The sequence below is a fragment of the Carassius gibelio genome, chromosome A15 (assembly GCF_023724105.1).
Source record: "Carassius gibelio isolate Cgi1373 ecotype wild population from Czech Republic chromosome A15, carGib1.2-hapl.c, whole genome shotgun sequence".
Taxonomy (NCBI): Eukaryota; Metazoa; Chordata; class Actinopteri; order Cypriniformes; family Cyprinidae; genus Carassius; species Carassius gibelio.
Window position 1 is genome coordinate 5,091,662 of NC_068385.1, and position 18,339 is coordinate 5,110,000.

The 18,339-nt window shown below is 35.9% G+C and overlaps 1 protein-coding gene and 1 long non-coding RNA gene across 3 annotated transcripts in view; both read right to left on the bottom strand.

Moving 5' to 3' along the window:
- Positions 1-18,339, bottom strand: part of LOC128029007 (uncharacterized) — a 76,275-nt gene that overhangs the window by 26,613 nt on the left and 31,323 nt on the right. The window lies entirely within an intron of this gene.
- Positions 7,373-16,464, bottom strand: LOC128029004 (sialic acid-binding Ig-like lectin 14). 2 transcript variants are annotated; one of them, XM_052616437.1, is made up of 12 exons: positions 16,375-16,464; positions 12,459-12,518; positions 11,419-11,799; positions 11,026-11,322; positions 10,771-10,870; positions 10,484-10,522; positions 9,981-10,013; positions 9,835-9,882; positions 8,676-8,717; positions 8,134-8,202; positions 7,918-7,936; positions 7,373-7,747 (listed from the first exon to the last, which is right to left on the bottom strand). In XM_052616437.1, exons 2-12 carry the CDS (start codon positions 12,496-12,498, stop codon positions 7,673-7,675), a joined length of 1,143 nt encoding a protein of 380 aa, XP_052472397.1. In that variant the 5' UTR covers positions 12,499-12,518; positions 16,375-16,464; the 3' UTR covers positions 7,373-7,672. The 2 variants fall into 2 exon arrangements, with proteins under 2 accessions (XP_052472397.1, XP_052472396.1); XM_052616436.1 differs by lacking the exon at positions 16,375-16,464 and adding an exon at positions 12,840-13,076.

Genomic DNA, 18,339 nt, shown 5'->3' on the forward strand with positions numbered 1-18,339 from the left:
ATAATCCCTGCATGATCTAATCTATAGCGTCTTATTAACTCACTGTCATCCATTGTCTGCAACACATTTCTTCTGCCTCTTCGTCTTTCTGCCATTTTCTCCTCTGCTAAAGAAACTCTTAAGCCTCTTAAAAGTCCTCGTCTGTCCTAACAAGTTTGACCTTAAGACCTCTTTTAAGGGTTAAGATGCTTTCTGAATTACTTTTTTCTTCACTAGGATTTTTTCTTTAATTTTAAGAGTAAACGCCCACATTTCAAAGAATTTTCTTAGAATTTTGTCACTAGGAGCTAATTTTTGCATTTTAATTTTTTTCTTTATGAATACGAGCCCAGAAATACATCGCCATAAACAATCATTGTTTTCCATGCTGCAGTAGACACTCAAGATTTATTGTACAAAATATTATTGATGAATTCGTCCAATTATAATTCATTAAAGGAAGACAGAGTTCCTCAACAGTGCAATTTGGGGTCAGTGACCTATAAGTTTCTGAATACAAAATGCTTCTCGTTTCAATAGTCCTTTATTTATATTAGCTGATCTACATGACCCCAAAACTTCCTTGATTCCAGTTTTGTTCAGTCCTTAAAATTTCTCAGTGCAGTCTTACCATGTCTGTCTCTTATTCATCTTAATAACAACCCAAGTTTGTTTTTCTTAAACCTTTTTGGTATCCAACATATAACACATAACACAGTGTCATCTTGTGGCATCTTAGAGTAAATGGCACACTCACTTGATAGCATTACACCCCCCTTTTTTCAAAAAAAAAAATATATATATATAAACAGTGGCCTTAGTACAGTATTATTTTGTAACATCTTATGTTGCACTCAGTATAACATTTTAACTCGAAGTTTATGTTTGCACATTTTATATAGTTAATACAAATTATTAATTACCAACATGAAATTCAGCTTTTTCTTACAGATTTAATTTATCCATTTTTTTAATGCCTCTTGTAGATCTAAGTGTGAATGAATGGCAGTTTGATGTTTGTGTGCACTGCATATGTTCGTATCAGTTTTGCAGTCATTTGTTGTGTACAATGCAGTTGATTCTGACTTCACATTGCATTGATTTGGGTCATTCACTTCTTTTTCAGTCTTTTAAAGATCACATCTATTCTGTCTATTTGTCCATCATCTGTTTTCACAGTGTAAAATCTTAGAGCTACTTCTTGCATAACTGTGGCCTTCTTGCTCCAACTCTCGTCACTTTTGATTCTGTCAACATCATCCCTCACCAATGGCTGTAGATGCTTTGCAGCCATGTCATAGTAGAACTTTTGTCACACTTCAGTTGCTTGAGTTCCTGCTTTACTTTCACATTTGCTTTTTGTTTTGAACAAGAGAGCAGTGTAGTGCGAAGTTTCTGATTCACCATCATCTCGGCTGGGGCCATACCACACTCTACAATTCAGGGCAATTTGAGTAGTAATCAATCACCACTAGGTAGTTATTGACTTTCGGATGGAAGAGATCCATTCCCACCTTCTCCCAAGGTGATGTTGGTAAATCTGCTATTGTAATTGGCTCCTTAGTTTGTTTTTCAAAATATTTAACCTGTGTCACACTGTCTCACCATCTTTTCAACATCTTTGTTTCTTTCAGGCCAAAAAGCTGCATCTCTCGCTCTCCTTTAAAAATATTCTACACCGAGATAACCTCATGAATTCTGTGTAGTATGTCCTGTTTTAAGCTTTGTAGAATAACAAAACAGATTTTTTATTTATTTATTTATTTATTTATTTATTTATTTATTTATTTATTTATTTATTTATTTATTTTAAGAAGGATTCTATCCACCACACATAGATCACCTCTGATGTCTTGGAATCTTGGAGATGAACTTGTCGGCAACTCAGCATATTTTTTGGTTTCTTCAGCTATTTGTTTTGACTTTGCATCTGAAACGGGAAATGCAGTGCACACCATTCTCACATGAGTCTCAACATCCCCTTCTGTTGCTTTCTCATTATTTCTTGTGGGTGCTCGTGAGAGGGTATCTGCCAGAACTAAGTATTTGCCAGGCGTATATACCAAATTGAAATCGTACCTCTGCAGTTTCAACATCAGTCTTTGAATCCTTGGTGTCATTTCATTCAGATTATTTTTTATTATTGCAATTAATGGACAATGATCAGTTTTTGCAGTAAAGGGAAAGCCATATACTGTACATAGTTATGAAATTTATCCAGACCAAAAACTAATCCCAAGCACTCTTTCTCAATTTGTGCATATCGACACTCAGAATCAGTCATGGATCTGATTGCCTATGCTACTGGCTTCCAGATCTCATCATCAGCTTGCAATGACTTTGGGAAGTCGTGGCCTAATGGTTAGAGGGTTGGACTCCCAATCGAAGGGTTGTGGGTTCTAGTCTCGGGCCGGACGGAATTGTGGGTGGGGGGAGTGCATGAACAGTTCTCTCTCCACCTTCAATACCACGACTCAGGTGCCCTTGAGCAAGGCATCGAACCCCCAACTGCTCCCCGGGCGCCGCAGCATAAATGGCTGCCCACTGCTCCGGGTGTGTGCTCACAGTGTGTGTGTGTGTGTTCACTGCTCTGTGTGTGTGCATTTCGGATGGGTTAAATGCAGAGCACAAATTCTGAGTATGGGTCACCATACTTGGCTGAATGTCACTTCACACTCACAATAAAACTGCACCAAGACCATTCTTGGAGGAATCTGTGGAAACTTTTGTAATACAGGTGCAGAGGTTAATGCTATTTTCAGCTTTTGCCATTCACTCTAATGTTTGTCTGTCCATACAAAGTCTGTTTTCTTTTGTAGATGTTCTCGTAGGCATGATTTTTTTTTTTTTTTTCAGAAAGATTCAGAATGGACTTTCCTACATAAATCACCATGATGCGCTGCACTCCTTTCCTTTCTGTGGGACTTTCCATTCTTAAGAGAATGACATTGATCTTCTCACCATCTGAATGTATCCCTAGAATTGACAATTTTTCCCCAAGAAATATACTGTAAGTTCTTGCACACCAAACTGACATTTGTTTTTGTTTAGTTTCAGTCCACTCAGTCTGATTTTCTGCAGCATTCTGGTCAATCTGCTGTTGTGCTCTTGAAGCAAAGATCCCCATATGATGATGTCATCAATATATGCTCTAACACCAAGTCCTTCAATGATGTTTTCCATCACTCTGTGCAAGATTTCAGAAGCATTAACAATTACAAAAGGCAGTCTAAGAATGTAATATCTCCCAAATGGGATGTTGAAGGTACAGTACTTTGTGCTATCCTCGTCTAGACATATCTGCAAAAATCCCTTGTGAGGCATCAAGCTTAATGAAATATTTGGCACCTGACATGATTTCATTCATTATTTCTTCGCGTTTTGGTACTTGATAGTGCTCACACTTTATGTTTTCATTCAGATCTTTCGGATCCATGCACACTCTTAAGTCTCCATTCTTTTTCTTGACACACACCAAGTTCACCCATTCTTTTGATAACTCCTAATGTGTTCATTCTAGCCGCGTTTCCACCAGGAAAGTTCCGGGGGAAAAAAAAAATCCATCTTTATTCCACTCCTTGGGAAGCTCTCCCAAGTTCTTAAATCAACTTTTCCTGATAGCCTTTCCAAGGCTGTGTTCATCTCTGTTGCTTGTGAACGTTTTCCTCCCACACTTTTTTCATTCCAGTCAACTTTCAATAAATATGTTATAGCACTCTGTGAGCATCCACTTCTTTTAGAAATGACCTTCTGCAATAAAAAAAAAAAAAAAAAAAAAAAGTTCCATGAAGAACCAAAAAGGGGGTTATGCGTTGATGCCATAAAATAACTATTTTTGGTTCCCTGAAGAACCATTTTGTGAAAGGTTCTTTAAACTGCATTTCATTAGCTCTGTACTTGTACTCTGCATAATGACAATAAAGTTGAATCTAATCTAATCTAAAGAATGGGTGTTTTTCTTGGTGCCATAAAGCAATTTTTCTGTTACGACAAATCCTTTTTATAGGTTCTTCAAAGAACAACTGATGAATAGGTTTTTTATGGCCCCATTTCTTCCAGATCGATATCCTTACATTTATTATATTATCAATTATAAATCAATAATAATAAAAATACAAATATAAATCCAGAAGTAAGAAGACTTGACAAGATGTATGATTAAAATGTTCATTGTATTTACAGTATATATCAATGCAGTATATATCATATCTCAATACTGTTTATATGTGTTTAATAGGGATGTGCATAAGTATAGAGTACTCAGACCAATACTGTTTATATGTGTTTAATAGGGATGTGCACAAGTACTAGAGTACTCAGACTTGACAGCAATAATTCATCCTTTTTTTAAGTCACTACAATCACTGGTTACTTGATCAACCATTGCAGTCAAGTCTGAGTACTTGATGATAACCTGTCTTTATATATTTCTCTTTTTCTGACTGGCAATGGCAGCATTTTGGGTGGTACCTGAGCTCTGACTAGTTTGTGTTAGAACAGCATTTCCAAGACCATTTCCTTCAGAAACCTAGAAATTTTGGAGCTTCTCTTCTGTTGTAGAGATATTATATCATCACTCCTGAAACCACAAAACAATTTTTATCAATATTTGTTCACCATGAAAGATAAAATCATACTTCATGCGAGTATGTGAACATTTGGTTGCACACATGCTTTCACACATCAAAGTCTCTGTGTTCATATACTTGAATTGCATATCTTTTTCAGGCCTTATAATCTTCACCATCTTCATGGCAGTCAGCACATCATTTGTTTCTTGCTTTTGCAGATTCAAAATAAATTTTGAATTTTGTACTTGTTGTGACCTGCATGTTCTCATAGTTCCATGTGATGGTTGGATTCTCTTTCTGGCAGGAATGGTAGACACTACAAATGAAGTTGTTTGTGACACCCTCTGTGACATCTGCCAGTTCAGGCTCAATCGTTATCTTATGATGAACACCTGAAATTGAACTGAATACTTGTAATAGGTTCCACTGTGACATTGATAGTGAACTTATAGCTACATAATGGTGTTTACTCACATTCTGCATTTTTGTCTTTTGTAGCTGTCACTGTTATGCCACCATAATGTGTTACTGAACACTTAATAGTTGAGTGCTCTGTCATTATGACACCTGTTCGTGTCAAAGTGATTTTCCACAGATTGTCTTTAATATACTGTATTTCTACACCATTCAGAGGTATTTTTGGTTTGCTTTATGCAGGGTTGCCAACTCTCACGCATCTGGCATGACACTCACGCTTTCAGGATCAATCTCACGCTGGAGTCCAAGCGTGGGTGTCACGCCAGATGCATGAGAGTTGGCAACCCTGTGTATGGACACGTGTGGAAAGCTGAACAGGCAACTGTAACTGTGTCACCCGTCCTTTCACCTCCATAAATATAAATGCTGGGCTGCTGTGGCTGTGCTACAATTGACATAAACATTGGAATCAATGCATCATATCAGTTTAAACCCAAAAATTTGTTAGAAGAAAATCAATGGGTCTATTGTTATGATTATTTTGACCACCTGTAACACCAAGCCAGCAGAGGGAGCCCTCACCCAAGTACCAACCGTGCTCCACTCCCTCTGCTTTCACTTCCTGTTTGACTCTCATTTAAACTGATACCTGTCCATGTCCGAATCACAAATTATTTCCAGTTCATCTGCCTTACCAAGCGTTATTCTAACACTGTTACTGATTGCTTACCTGTGTATGATGTCTAACCAAACTCCAGAGTCTCTGGAGTCTCCACCACAATAATATATACATACTGTCAACAACAATAGTTGAGGTGATGGTATAAAATGTGAAGGTGCACCATCCAACGTTTTCAGGGTCAATCCATGCATATAATTTCTCTCCATGGTAGAACAGTTCCAGGTTTTCAATCAACAGACTGCAAACTAAAGGATAACCTCTAGAGACTGATACCACACAACTCTACGTGGGTCTTTGGGTGGGTATGATGTGTAGTAGAATGAACATGATCTATGACATGATCAAACAGCAGAACACCTGTGGAACAAAAGTTGGAGAACATTAATGGCAGGGAGATTAAGCAAACTTTTCGAAAGTATTTATTTTTGTTTCTAGCCACATATTCTCTGCACATGTTCTCAATATTGTGTACATCCAAAGCGATTACAAAAACAAAAAAAAATGTTGAGTGGACAAATGTCAGTTGGTGGTTAAAAATTACCTGAAAAATTTCACTTATTCTGATTTGCCCTGCTCGCTTAATAGATAATAGCCTACAGCTGGCCAAAATACAGCAAGTAGAGTCCACACTAGAACCCGGAAGTATGACCTTATAAAATGTATGGATATTTAAACCTTAAAGCATTTTTTAAATAAAATGTAATATACTTTTATTTTTATTCTTATCTTCTTAAAGAAGTCTCATTCACAAACAAATGGATTGGATAGAAAAGTTCTATGCCAAACGCTGCGAAATGTGGAGACAAAAACTCTACACAGTTATATGAAGCAGAACCTATAAAAGGAGGCGTGAACGCTTTTTTCTATGACTCAGAGAGTGTCAGAGAGGAACATTTTATTTTCTTCCAAATAAGGCTGTCACACCTAGTCTTGCATCACATTTTAGTCAGTCTGCTAATTAAAGCTAAGACAAACCCTTTAGATGCAAATAAAGAATAAAACAACATCAGTCATCACTCTGGTTAAGTAAGTTTAGGGATGTATGGTACATTTTACATGCTAAACTTTGACAGTTGTTAAATTGATTTGATGAGGTGTTATAAGTAACTGAATCACAAAAATCCCCTAAGATACATGTAAATACTTTTTAGTTGTGTTTAGAAAGTTGTAATGTGGTGGTATTGCTAAATGAGGTAACAGATCAAATGTTCTGGTCTTGATCTAGACAGTTGTGAATATACAAATGATAGATTGGTTGTTTATTCATGGGTTATTTTTTGTAACTCATTTCAAAAGTGATTTTAAAAAGCAGGTACATTCTTTGACTAAGAAACGTCCAGAATTTAAGATATGACATTCTGCTTAATGAAAATTCTATCCTGAAACCACCTTTGCTTCCATAGGGTCCACTTATTTTGTTATCAAGAAAAAAACTAACAATTTAGAAGTAATAGGCTATTTTCGATCCTGGTTTTGACCCTCTGTATAGCAGTCTGTTTTTTTTAGGTGGGGCCCATTCAAGAAATTCAAGTAAATGCTCAATGGTTTGATTGGCTAAATAAGCTGTTAGAATCACACAGAAGTTTATCAAATCTCCACAGAGGCATCTCTCTATGGTTTTGTTGGAGTAATCCTGTGTCTGCATCCCTCTAGCCTTTCCTCTTCTCTAACTACATGTGCATTTCAGAGGGTGGATGTAAAGAGGCAATAATATAGAGGTAGCTGTTGGTCTGCTTCTGCAGAGGTAATCTTTTATTGTAAATATATGATGCCATAATGGGAAAAAATTCCAGGACAAGACAATATTAACTCCAGCTAAAAGTTCAAATTTTTTCTCACATATTAAAATATTTAGCATTATAACTATTATGTAAATTATTTTATGCAATGTAAACATCATAGCAATATGTAAATACAGCAATACTGTAGAATATGCATGTGTAGGCATTTTAGGTCAGGCTTAAAAAGCGACACTTAGTTATAGAACAGGCTCCTCCCCTGATGTCAAGTCTACTGTGTTCATCTAAAATATGTCATTTTCATATAATTTCATATGAAGGTCTGCTGTGTTGATGTAATCATCATCATAATTGGAATCCTTAATGGAAAAGAAAAATACAGAAATCAGATTTAATATGAAATATCAAATTACAGTTAAGAGTAATGAGATAAAATGTATGAACAACAAGAAATCAAGATCTAAGCAATAGATGTTAACAATACCAAAAAGATTAGTAATGGAAAAGTTATGATAAAGTATGTACTCACAGAATATGATTTGGCCACACTTAGGTGAATCATGTGAAAAATAATTTTTAAATAAATAAATACATTGATCACAGCAGTTGGCTTATTTTTATTTATTTTTTAGTGGAGGAGGGTACAAAGACATTCTGAATGTAATTAAAATAAAACATTGATACAAATCAAATTACACAATATGTTGTAGTAAATTCTTTTCAATCAGTAAGATATGCTTCATACCTCTTTGGTGAAGGCATTCGAGCTTTGGAGAAAGGCTTGTTTCCTGACACTGTACATATGTTGTTTGCCCTGTTAAGATTCAGAAACCTCTGTCATACTCCAGTAATGACAAAAAAACAACAAAAAAACTAAGGTATATTGAAGTAATTGTCAGATGTGGAAGGAAAAAACATTTTTATATATTCATTCTGTTTATATAATCATACATTTCCATTATATGCCATTTCATCAGTTCATGCTTTCTCTGAGAAGCGAACCCATGACATTGGCTTTGCTAGGGCCATGCTTTACTGTTTTACAGGATAAACATTCACAAAAAAAATTATTGTCATCAGACCTCCACTTTTATTGACGTATAATACTTTGATAAACCAAATCTGGTAAATAATCCTTGAAATATATATATATATTTATATATATATATATATATATATATATATATATATATATATATATATATATATATATATATATATATATATATATATATATATATATTTACAAATACGGTACTCATCTATAATAAACATGCAGATACTTACTTAACGTAAAATTTCCTGTCAAATTGATGCCCTTGACCTCTCCTTGAAAATAAAGGAAAAAGTAGACATAAGTGTTTAGGATCAGCAACATATTAATACTTTGCTGTATGTCACGTCACTTTCACTTTTTTTTTTTTTTTTTTTTTTGTCACTTTATAAAAAAATTCATTGTTATATTTAATCTAGTCATATCGTCATTTACAGATTAATATTTGACAGCTACCAAGCACAGCTCAATGATAGACATTGAAAAGTGTTAATTTAACATCTTGTGAAACAGTATAGTGTAACATGTCTATCTATTTAAAAACTAATGCTGTATTCTGGGCTGTATATAGACTTCTTTAGAACAGCTATGTGGCCACTCTTTTAATAATTAAAGATACTGTAAGCAGCACATGTACTGTAACACATTATAATAGGGAACACTCATTCACTATTTTTCCCTCAATAATTCCTAATTTGCTGCTTATTAATGGTTAGTAAGGTAGTAGAACAGAGGTAGGAATATGGATGTAGAATAATGTAGAATAATAGTGAATAAGTGTAGAATAGGGCTGGCCGATATATATAATGATATGATCATGCGCACCTAGTCAGTAAATCCGGTTCCCTGATTATCGCTAAATCGCCATCACCTGCTTTCAAATGGAGCGGCATTTAATAGACAGAGCCATAGATCACTGACAAGCTACACAATATCGCGTTCATTATCGAAGGCAATTCATCTTGGATAATGAACGTAATATTACGTAGCTTGTCAGTGATCTACAGCACTGTCTATTAAATGCCTCTCCATTTAAAAGCAGGTGATGACGATTTAGCGGTAATCACGGAACCAGATTTACAGACTAGGTGCACATGATCATATCGTTAGATATATCGCCCAGCCCTAATGCAGAACAATGCATAAATCTGCTTGAAAGATCAAAGACCATTTTTAAAATAACTGTATTCTTTCATAATCATATGAAAGAATAAAGTCATATACACCTAGGATGACTTCAAGGCTAATTTTAATTTTTGGGTGAACAAACCCTTTAAACTTTAAGTGCTATTACTTTTGAAAATTACGTCAACTTTAAAAGCAAATATCAAATAGATCTGTTATGTTCTGGTTTGTTGCAGAAGAACACATTAGACGCTGTGGTGTACTTGCCTCTGCTCTCTGCCACCAGGAACACTGCCGCTGTCACCTGAACGAAACCTGGTGATCACATGACAAGATGACAAGATCATTCATAACTGATGGAGGCTACTCAATGCAATGCAGTTTAAAAACAATCATATATATATACTGATTACCTGCGAGACAGTCTTGATAGTCGTCTCCGCATTCTAAAATACATTTAAGACTTAGTAAAACAGTTATGATGATTTATACTTTCAGTTACATTGTTGACGTATGGTGTCTTATTGTCATGTTTTATTGTCGTGTTTTAACTTTTCCAATTAGGAACTGTGTTATTAGATATTGAAAACAGATCTGTGTGCTTTTATCAGCAGGAAGCATCTTTAAACAAAGATGCTCTTGTTTAAAATATCACACCATCATAGACCATAGTTTAATATCTGTCTTTATATCTTTTTATAATAGAAAAAAAAAATTACTAATACATTTTGTTATATTGTAACATATTAATAGCACAATTAATTTGATATTTCTTTCGTATGCATCTTCTATTCATTTTCTATACAAAAATTAAAAATAAAATAAAAAAGACTCAAAAAAGCCTCATTTAAAAACAATTTTAAAGTCAGACTGAGGAACAATAATGTTCCGAGGTAGAACCGCTGGTAATGCTCACCCATTGTCATTTCTGGATTCAAGATCTGCAATGCGCTTCCTGGGAATGATTTAAGATATAAAAATAGATAAATAAATATTTAAAATCACTGAAACATACAAGAATGTCATAATGCATTCTCAAATCCTCACACAGAAGTGCAGTCTTTTAACATAAATTATTCATTTGTACATTGTGTTTATTCACAGTGTACAACATGTTTGATAATGTTTGTGTGTGTGTGTGTGTGTATATATATATATAAGTCAATTATATTTATGCTATTTATAAGTTAGTTCCAGACTCACTTGAATCTCATGACAATGAGGAAACACAGTACTCCAACCAAAAGAGCAGCTCCAAGACCAGAGATGGTTGGAATGAGGATGTGACTGAGAGTTGCTTGTTCTGGTAAAAGTAAATATTAACAATAATACAACTAATAATAATAATAATTGTAATTATTGTTATTTTTATTAATATAATATTTTTATCATAATAACCTAGAAATAATTTTCTAATAATATAAACATTAATTACACAGAATAGTTTTATTGTGATACCTTTCACAAAGATACGGTGAGTTGCTGTCATTTCTCCCTTGACATTCCCATGGTGTTTAACTGTGCATGCGACAGGGCTGTGATCGTCCTCTTTTTGAGCGGTGAAGGTCAGTACAGACTGTGTTTCCCAGTTTCCATGACCAATGTCCTTGTAGCTCATAATGACTTTTCCAGTGTGGTTCCAGGTGAGAGTGGGCTGGTGGGATGGACAGGTGTGCCGGACAGAGCATGTGAAGACGGCAGGTTCACCCTCCTGCACAGACTGCTCAGCCTGCATCTCTGGTTTTGATGCTTGCTCTGTAAATGATTTGGAATGATTCACATTTTGGGCAGTTATTTTGTGTCCTCTTTAGTTGTTGTGATCACAGATTGAGAGCCCAAAAGCAAACTTACCGATCATTTTAATCGACACACAGTTTTCCACAAAGGAGTAATTGGTTTTTTTAGATGTTTCTAATTCCACCCTGAAACAATACGGCCCGTTGTCGTGGTTTTTGACCTCATCAATCTCCAAGGAGCAGTTGGAACCACCCAGTGAACCAATCAGGTTTGTACGACCCTTGAAACTGTCTTTAACCCTCGTAGTGTCTTTGTGAAAAATAATATCATCCCAGTTGTCCTTCATGTGCCATATAGCTCTAATACGATCAGATGGCTGTTCTTGAACGGGGTATTTGAATGAACAGGGCAACACGACACAAGATGAGACCAGAGCCTGCATTTCAGACTCTACAGTTACCTTCCAGACATCAGCAAACACGCCAGTGCAAAAAACTGCAAAACAGTAAGTATAAAATTACTGAAAAATTCAGATTTCAAATAGATAAATAATTTTTACAAAAAAAATGCTGTTGATTTATTAATCAACACAAGATGCAGGTGACTTTCTTCATTCAGTACAACAGTAAAGTATTTTTTAGTTGAACCCAGTGGTACTTAGTAATTCATAAAATGCAAGTCCAGAGCTACAATCACTTTGTCTTATGAAGCAAACAATCAGTTTGTGAAAGAACATTATTTGAAATTTTCTTTTTTCATATGCACAATGTACTGTTCAGTACATAATGAGCGTGAGCCTGTAGGACCGTTTGCCTGAGGCTGGATTATGTAACAATGTTGTTAATAATGTTCAGTTTCTCATACAAACTGATCCTTTTGCCTCATAAGACCTCAATAAATTGCCAGGAGTTAAGAGGATTCATTTATTGTTCTTGTATCTGCCTTTTTGACTCTGAAGTGATGGTAGCCATGGAAATCCTCTTTACTGTTCCACTGAAAAATGTAATCTTGAATGGCCTGATGGGAATTTAACAGTAAATTTTCATTTCTGGGTGAAATATTCCTTTAATAAACTTTTAAAACATTTCAATAGAAAAAATATTTCAAATAAATTCATTTATTCATATAATGGGAAGAAAGCTTTAACATCATACTATGAAGCCAGTAGAGAAAAAGTCCTGTCAGCACATCCATGATGGACTGGTCTCTAGAAACTGAAGAGGAAAAAACAATATTGATTTTTTTGCATTTACAATAATTTTTGTCTAGGGCACTGGAGAGACAGTAATTACACTGTCACATAATTATATAGAGTTTCTATACATTAACCTGAGAGTTAAACAGGGACACTAATAAATAATATGCACTTATGACCTATATATATATATATGTGTGTGTGTGTGTGTGTGTGTGTGTGTGTGTGCTTGAGAAAGCTGTTAACTAATTCCACATTGCACAAGGTGCAAACAACCTTATGCCTGTTACACACATACTCCGTCTGCAGTGCGCTTGCATTTCATATTTTTTTTACTCACCCATGTTAACAGATTCCAGCGTTCAGGCGGTTACAGTTCGTCAGTGCGTTCCAGGAGTGGTGCATCTGCAGCAGTGCAGTAATCGTTTACGTACCGAGTAGCGGACTGCAAACGCGTCCTGTGTGAAAGCACAATGAGTATGAGTCCGTGCTGCTTCTGCACCACATACGTAACGCACACGGACTGCATATGCACTGCAGACAGATTATGTGTGATACAGGCATGAGTCTTGTTGAGGTTTCCATTGGGAGGCTTCTTAAACAAAACAATTTCCCTGATGCAAACCCGGCGGCTTCAGCTGCATCCATGTAAACATATATATATATATATATATATATATATATATATATATATATATATATATAAAATAATAACAAAAAAATAGATTCTCGCAGAAATTTGTAGATGTCATGTATTTATTGGCTTTTTCTGTTTTCTGAGATTTTCAGAAATTGCAATAACCCCTAAATTAAACTCCAAACTCCACCTGACAATCTCTGAAACAATACTATCGCTTACTTCATTAAATAAAGTAAGATGGATCAAGACAGGAAAGGATGTAAAAACACGTAAAAAAAAAAAAAATCTCCATTCTCAAATTCAGCCTCATCAGGCTCTCTTTTTTATGTCCAACTCCAGAACATTCAAACTAAATCTGTGCTGGACCCTCTCTTCGTCAACGACTTTTGGTTCCAAAAACCCTTATAAACTGATCCTTGCTCAATCAGGCTTACCCGCAGAAAAATTTCCCAGCCACTCATTTCACATCGGGGCAGCAACTTCAGCAGCTCAAAAGGGCCTCTCACAAAATCAGATAGAGGTCATTGGTCATCAGACATTTAAAAATAAAAATAATAATTTCAGCGTTTTAACCCATGTTGTTTACTTGATTAATCAGAGGCTCTCCCTCCCAATGCAGCCAGTTATCGCTTCTCTGGTCAAAGTAAGGGCCCTCCGGCCATCGTTGCAAATCTCCTCGCCTATTCAGCATCGGACAGGCTCTCCCTTCTGGTGCAGCAGGGAAGTAGCTCCCTTCGATCGCAGTGTGATCCTTTCGTGTGTTATTGAGTTGCACTGCATGCTCAGTGGCAGACGGGGTTCTCCCTCCCAGTGTAGTAGAGCCACAGGCCCCCTTCGGTCGTTGTGGCAGCCCTCCATCCGATGCATCAAATCACACCTCATATCTAGTCGCAAGGGGGCTCTCCCTTCTGATGCAGCAGAGTCGCAGCTCCCTTCGGATGCAGCGAGAGTCCCTCCATCAGTCGGGTTTCTTGCTTACTCAGCATCGGACGGGGCTCCCCTACCAGTGAAGCAGACCCACGGCTCCCTTCGGTCGCATGGTGAACCCCCCGTCTGAGTTATGTTGCATGCTCAGTGGTGGACTGGGATCTCCTTCCCGGTTGAGTAGAGCCGCTGGTTCCCTTCGGTCCCAGTAGGAGACCTCCATCCAACGCATCAAACCACACCTCGAATCTTTTTGCCTATTCAGCATCTGACGGGGCTCTCCCTTCCAGTGAAGCAGACCCATGGCTCCCTTTGGTCACAGGGTGAACCCCCCGTCTGAGTTATGTCGCATGCTCAATGGGGGCCAGGGATCTTCCCCCGATGAGGTACAGCAGCTGGCTCCCATTGGTCGCAATGGGAGACCTCCATCAGTAGCATCAAACCGTGCTTCGTACTCCGCCACAAAGGGACTCTCCCTTCCATTGCTGCAGAGCCGCAGCTCCCTTTGGATGCAGCAAGAGTCGCTCATTTTTGATATCCGGCATTGTGCTCCTCTCATAGCGGCACGGAGGGCTCGCCAGTAAGACTTTGCGAGCCACAGCTCTCGTCGAACTCTGCACGGGCTCTCCCTGTTGCTCTGTGCTTTTCTCAGCATGCATATTTTGGGGGGCAACTAAATTTAGCTCTCTGGCTGTTGTCTTATGCCTTTTAAGCTTCTTTTCGGGAGTTCTTTGGGTTCGGGCTATGCTCCGGGCCCGGACCCCTCCCCCAGGACAGCACGCCAAAATATGATTACTATTCGCTTTCAGATTAGATGTAAGGGTGAACTCGTGAAATGGTGTTTTATTAACAAAGTTCAGGAGGAGCACGATCAGATAATCATCCAATTTGGCAAAGGTGCATCTCGTTTAGCTAACCATCTTAACTAGCACAACAAGTTTATATATAGATCCAGCCTTCCTACCTCCTGCCCACGACGTATTTTCGGCATCCGTCCTCCACCCCAACTCCTCACTTCTAATCTATTTTATCCCAAATTAGGGATGGGGGAGTTTTTTGGGTTTGGGCTATTCTCCGGGCCCGGACCCCTCCCCAAGGACAGCACGCCAAAATATGCTTACTATTCGCTTTCAGATTAGATGTAAGGATGAATTCTTGAACTAAAAATAAAATAAAACTCATAAAACTTCATGAAAACTATGTATTCAGATTTTTGACATTCACAAATGACAAAAACACAACTAACATCACTATAACTTTAAAATTATGGAACATTGTTTATTATTTTTATTATAAAAAAAAAAAAAGAATAAAACACTACAATAGTATCTCAATGATACCAAAATAACAAGTTTGGTCATGTTTCCTGTTCCTGTCCTAAACTCTGTTAGTTCCCCGTTTAGTTAATTTGGTTCCAGCTGTGTGTCATTTATTCGTTCATTTTTTTCCCAGGTGTGTCCCACTGTGTCATGTGTTCAAATAGTGTTGCCTGTGTTTAGTTCTCGGCCCTCCGTTAAATGTCAAATTTTTTAGGTCCTGTGTATGCCTGTTGATGATTAAATGCTATATCTTGAAGAATTTTACTGTGTCTCCTAATGCTTTCTCAAATGAAACGTGACACACTGCTTCCCTGGACATAATAATTGGAACTGAAGAATTATAATTTATTGATCATAATGATGCAAGTGGAATCAGTAGATAATGAAGGATGTTGGCCAGTGATATTTGTTGATATGAGAATAACAATAATAGTAATCAGTGATTACTTGAAGTGAATCCAGAGAATACCAAGTCTAATACAAGTCTAACACCATTATTTTCAGTTCTCTAGAAATATGTATTTGAGCAAACAATACTTTGCAAAGAAAAGGAGATGATAATTAAAGAAAGAATGATAAATGTGTCTCTAATATGAATCACACGCTAGATTATGTTTTATTTATATAGCACGTTTTTAAAAAAGGGGACGTTGACCAAAGTGTTTTACAAATCAGATAAAACATAACTGCAATAATCCATAAGCAATCAAACATGAGATAAATGAAATGGAAATTAATTGTATGATATTAATGTGTTTAAATATATGAAATGACTGCTATGTTTATTTAGAATTTTCTCATTCATCACATTTAATTACTCATAAAATAAGATAGATAGATAGATAGATAGATAGATAGATAGATAGATAGATAGATAGATAGATAGATAGATAGATAGATTCATATATTCTTATCATCAGAACAAATGTCCATTTATTTTACCACAATTTTAATAATTATTACACAAAGTATTTAAAAGAAAGAGAGCCTACCTTATCTGTTAGATTGTGACTATTGTGCCTTGACTGACTGAATGACTGACTGAACTTTAACGCAAACCAGAGATATAAACTGCCTGACAAAACAACAGGAAGTACGTTTAATACCACAACTCTCTGAGAATTAAAACCCTTATTTCATTTCTCGTATTTGGGGATGCTGTGCTGAAGAGCATCAGAGCTTAAGTTCAGATCTAAGAGTCAATGAATGTGTACTTGACTTGACAAACTTTGAAATGAAGAGAATATGAAACAATGAAAGAAACAATGTAAATGGAGAACAAGAAGACTGAGTTTGTTATGTCTCTTGAAGCTGCACACATACAGACTTGCTATTAAAAACTCAAATTACATTATTGGTGGCAAAAGAGATATTTTAGCAAAAAAACTTTTTTTTAAATAGTTTACACATCCTTATATCATTCCAAACTTGCCTGACCAGCTGGTTTTACCAGGTTTTAGTTGCTGTTTTCTCACAAAATCAGCTGGGTTTACCTTTATATATATATATATATATATATATATATATATATATATATATATATATATATATATATATATATATATATATATATATATATATATATATATAATTGGCTGGTTGTTTGCAGTTTCTATTTATTTGTATTGTTGTGCTGTGTTTAATTAATCAGCTGTTTTTTTTTTGTTTTTGTTTTTTGCTGAATCAACTGGTTTAAGCAGGGGTTTTTTTCAGCTTTAGCTGTTTTTTTTTTTTTTTTTTTTTTTTTTTTTTTTGCTACATTTATATTTTATCTTTTAAAACTACTAAATTAAAACTATTTTGTTTATACTTAACTATTTCAAACTGAAAACGGAAAACTTTTAAAACTAGGCTACAGTACTTCAAACTTTCTGGCTAGGCTTTTTCAAGCCAACTTCAAACTTTTTTTTTATCTAGTTGGGAAACTAATGAGAACATTGGTCAAGTTGAATTAGAAAACACACAAATATATTTACTGGCAAGTCCTATCAAAGCAAACATAGTAAGCAATGTTTTTTTTTATTATTAACCTAAAATATTGGGGGGGGGTTATATGTGAAAATAAAGATGTATCGTTTACATTCATCAAGAAAATGTGTGTAATACTCATCAAGAATGCACACTTTATTGCTATAGTAACTGTCAGTCTACATGGGAATAAAAAAAAAACTAAACTAAAATTTATAAAAATGTATAATTTGGAATGCTCAACACTATATAAAACCTAAAAGCAAATGTCAATCTAAAATAAACCCAGGTAAAGTCAGTGAATACCTTTTTTTTAATTTACTTTTGCATGTAATGAGTGTGTGGTCATGCTGAATGGTTTATGCATGTCCATGTTTTCTGATTACAGTGGAAGAAAACAAATGAACTTATAGTCTGTTTTGTGTCATTCCTTGATTCTCAGAGCATCACATGCCATCATGGGTAATGAAACAAAGGCCTCTGATGACCCAAGAATAGGTTTTAAAAATTAAAAAGCTCACCAAGAATGTCAGAATAAATCCCCATTTGAGGAAACCCTGCAGAAAGACAAGAAACAAGAAAACAAGACAAGCAAGAAAAATTAATAAATCTGCACTAGAAGACTGAGCAAGAACCATTTTCAGTGCACAGCTGGGAAATGTGCAACCCTTTACCTTTACAAAGGAGAAAAATGCTTTAAGCAATGAGTATATTGACTGTTGTAGGAGCTCTTGAAGCAGTAGATTTAATCAGATGTGATACAAAGTTCAGAAAATTATGTTTCACTCAAATCTTTAAATCAGCCCTGAAAAGTTCCTGTTTGTCTTAAAAATGGAACTTCCTCTTTTTCATTGTGCAGTAGCCACAAATCTGACAAACTCCTTTTCCTCACACTATGTCTGTCACTATGCTAAAACATTTCACTTGTGCAGTTTCTTCATTAGGACGACAAGGTGACACACCATCCAGGTGCAAAAGAGGTTGTTATT

Coding starts and splice junctions, on each gene's coding strand:
- LOC128029004 (XM_052616436.1), bottom strand. Junction 11,323..11,418: donor TGTGTCGATTAAAATGATCG/GTAAGTTTGCTT, acceptor AATCATTTACAG/AGCAAGCATCAAAACCAGAG. Junction 9,883..9,980: donor CTATCAAGACTGTCTCGCAG/GTAATCAGTATA, acceptor TGTGATCACCAG/GTTTCGTTCAGGTGACAGCG.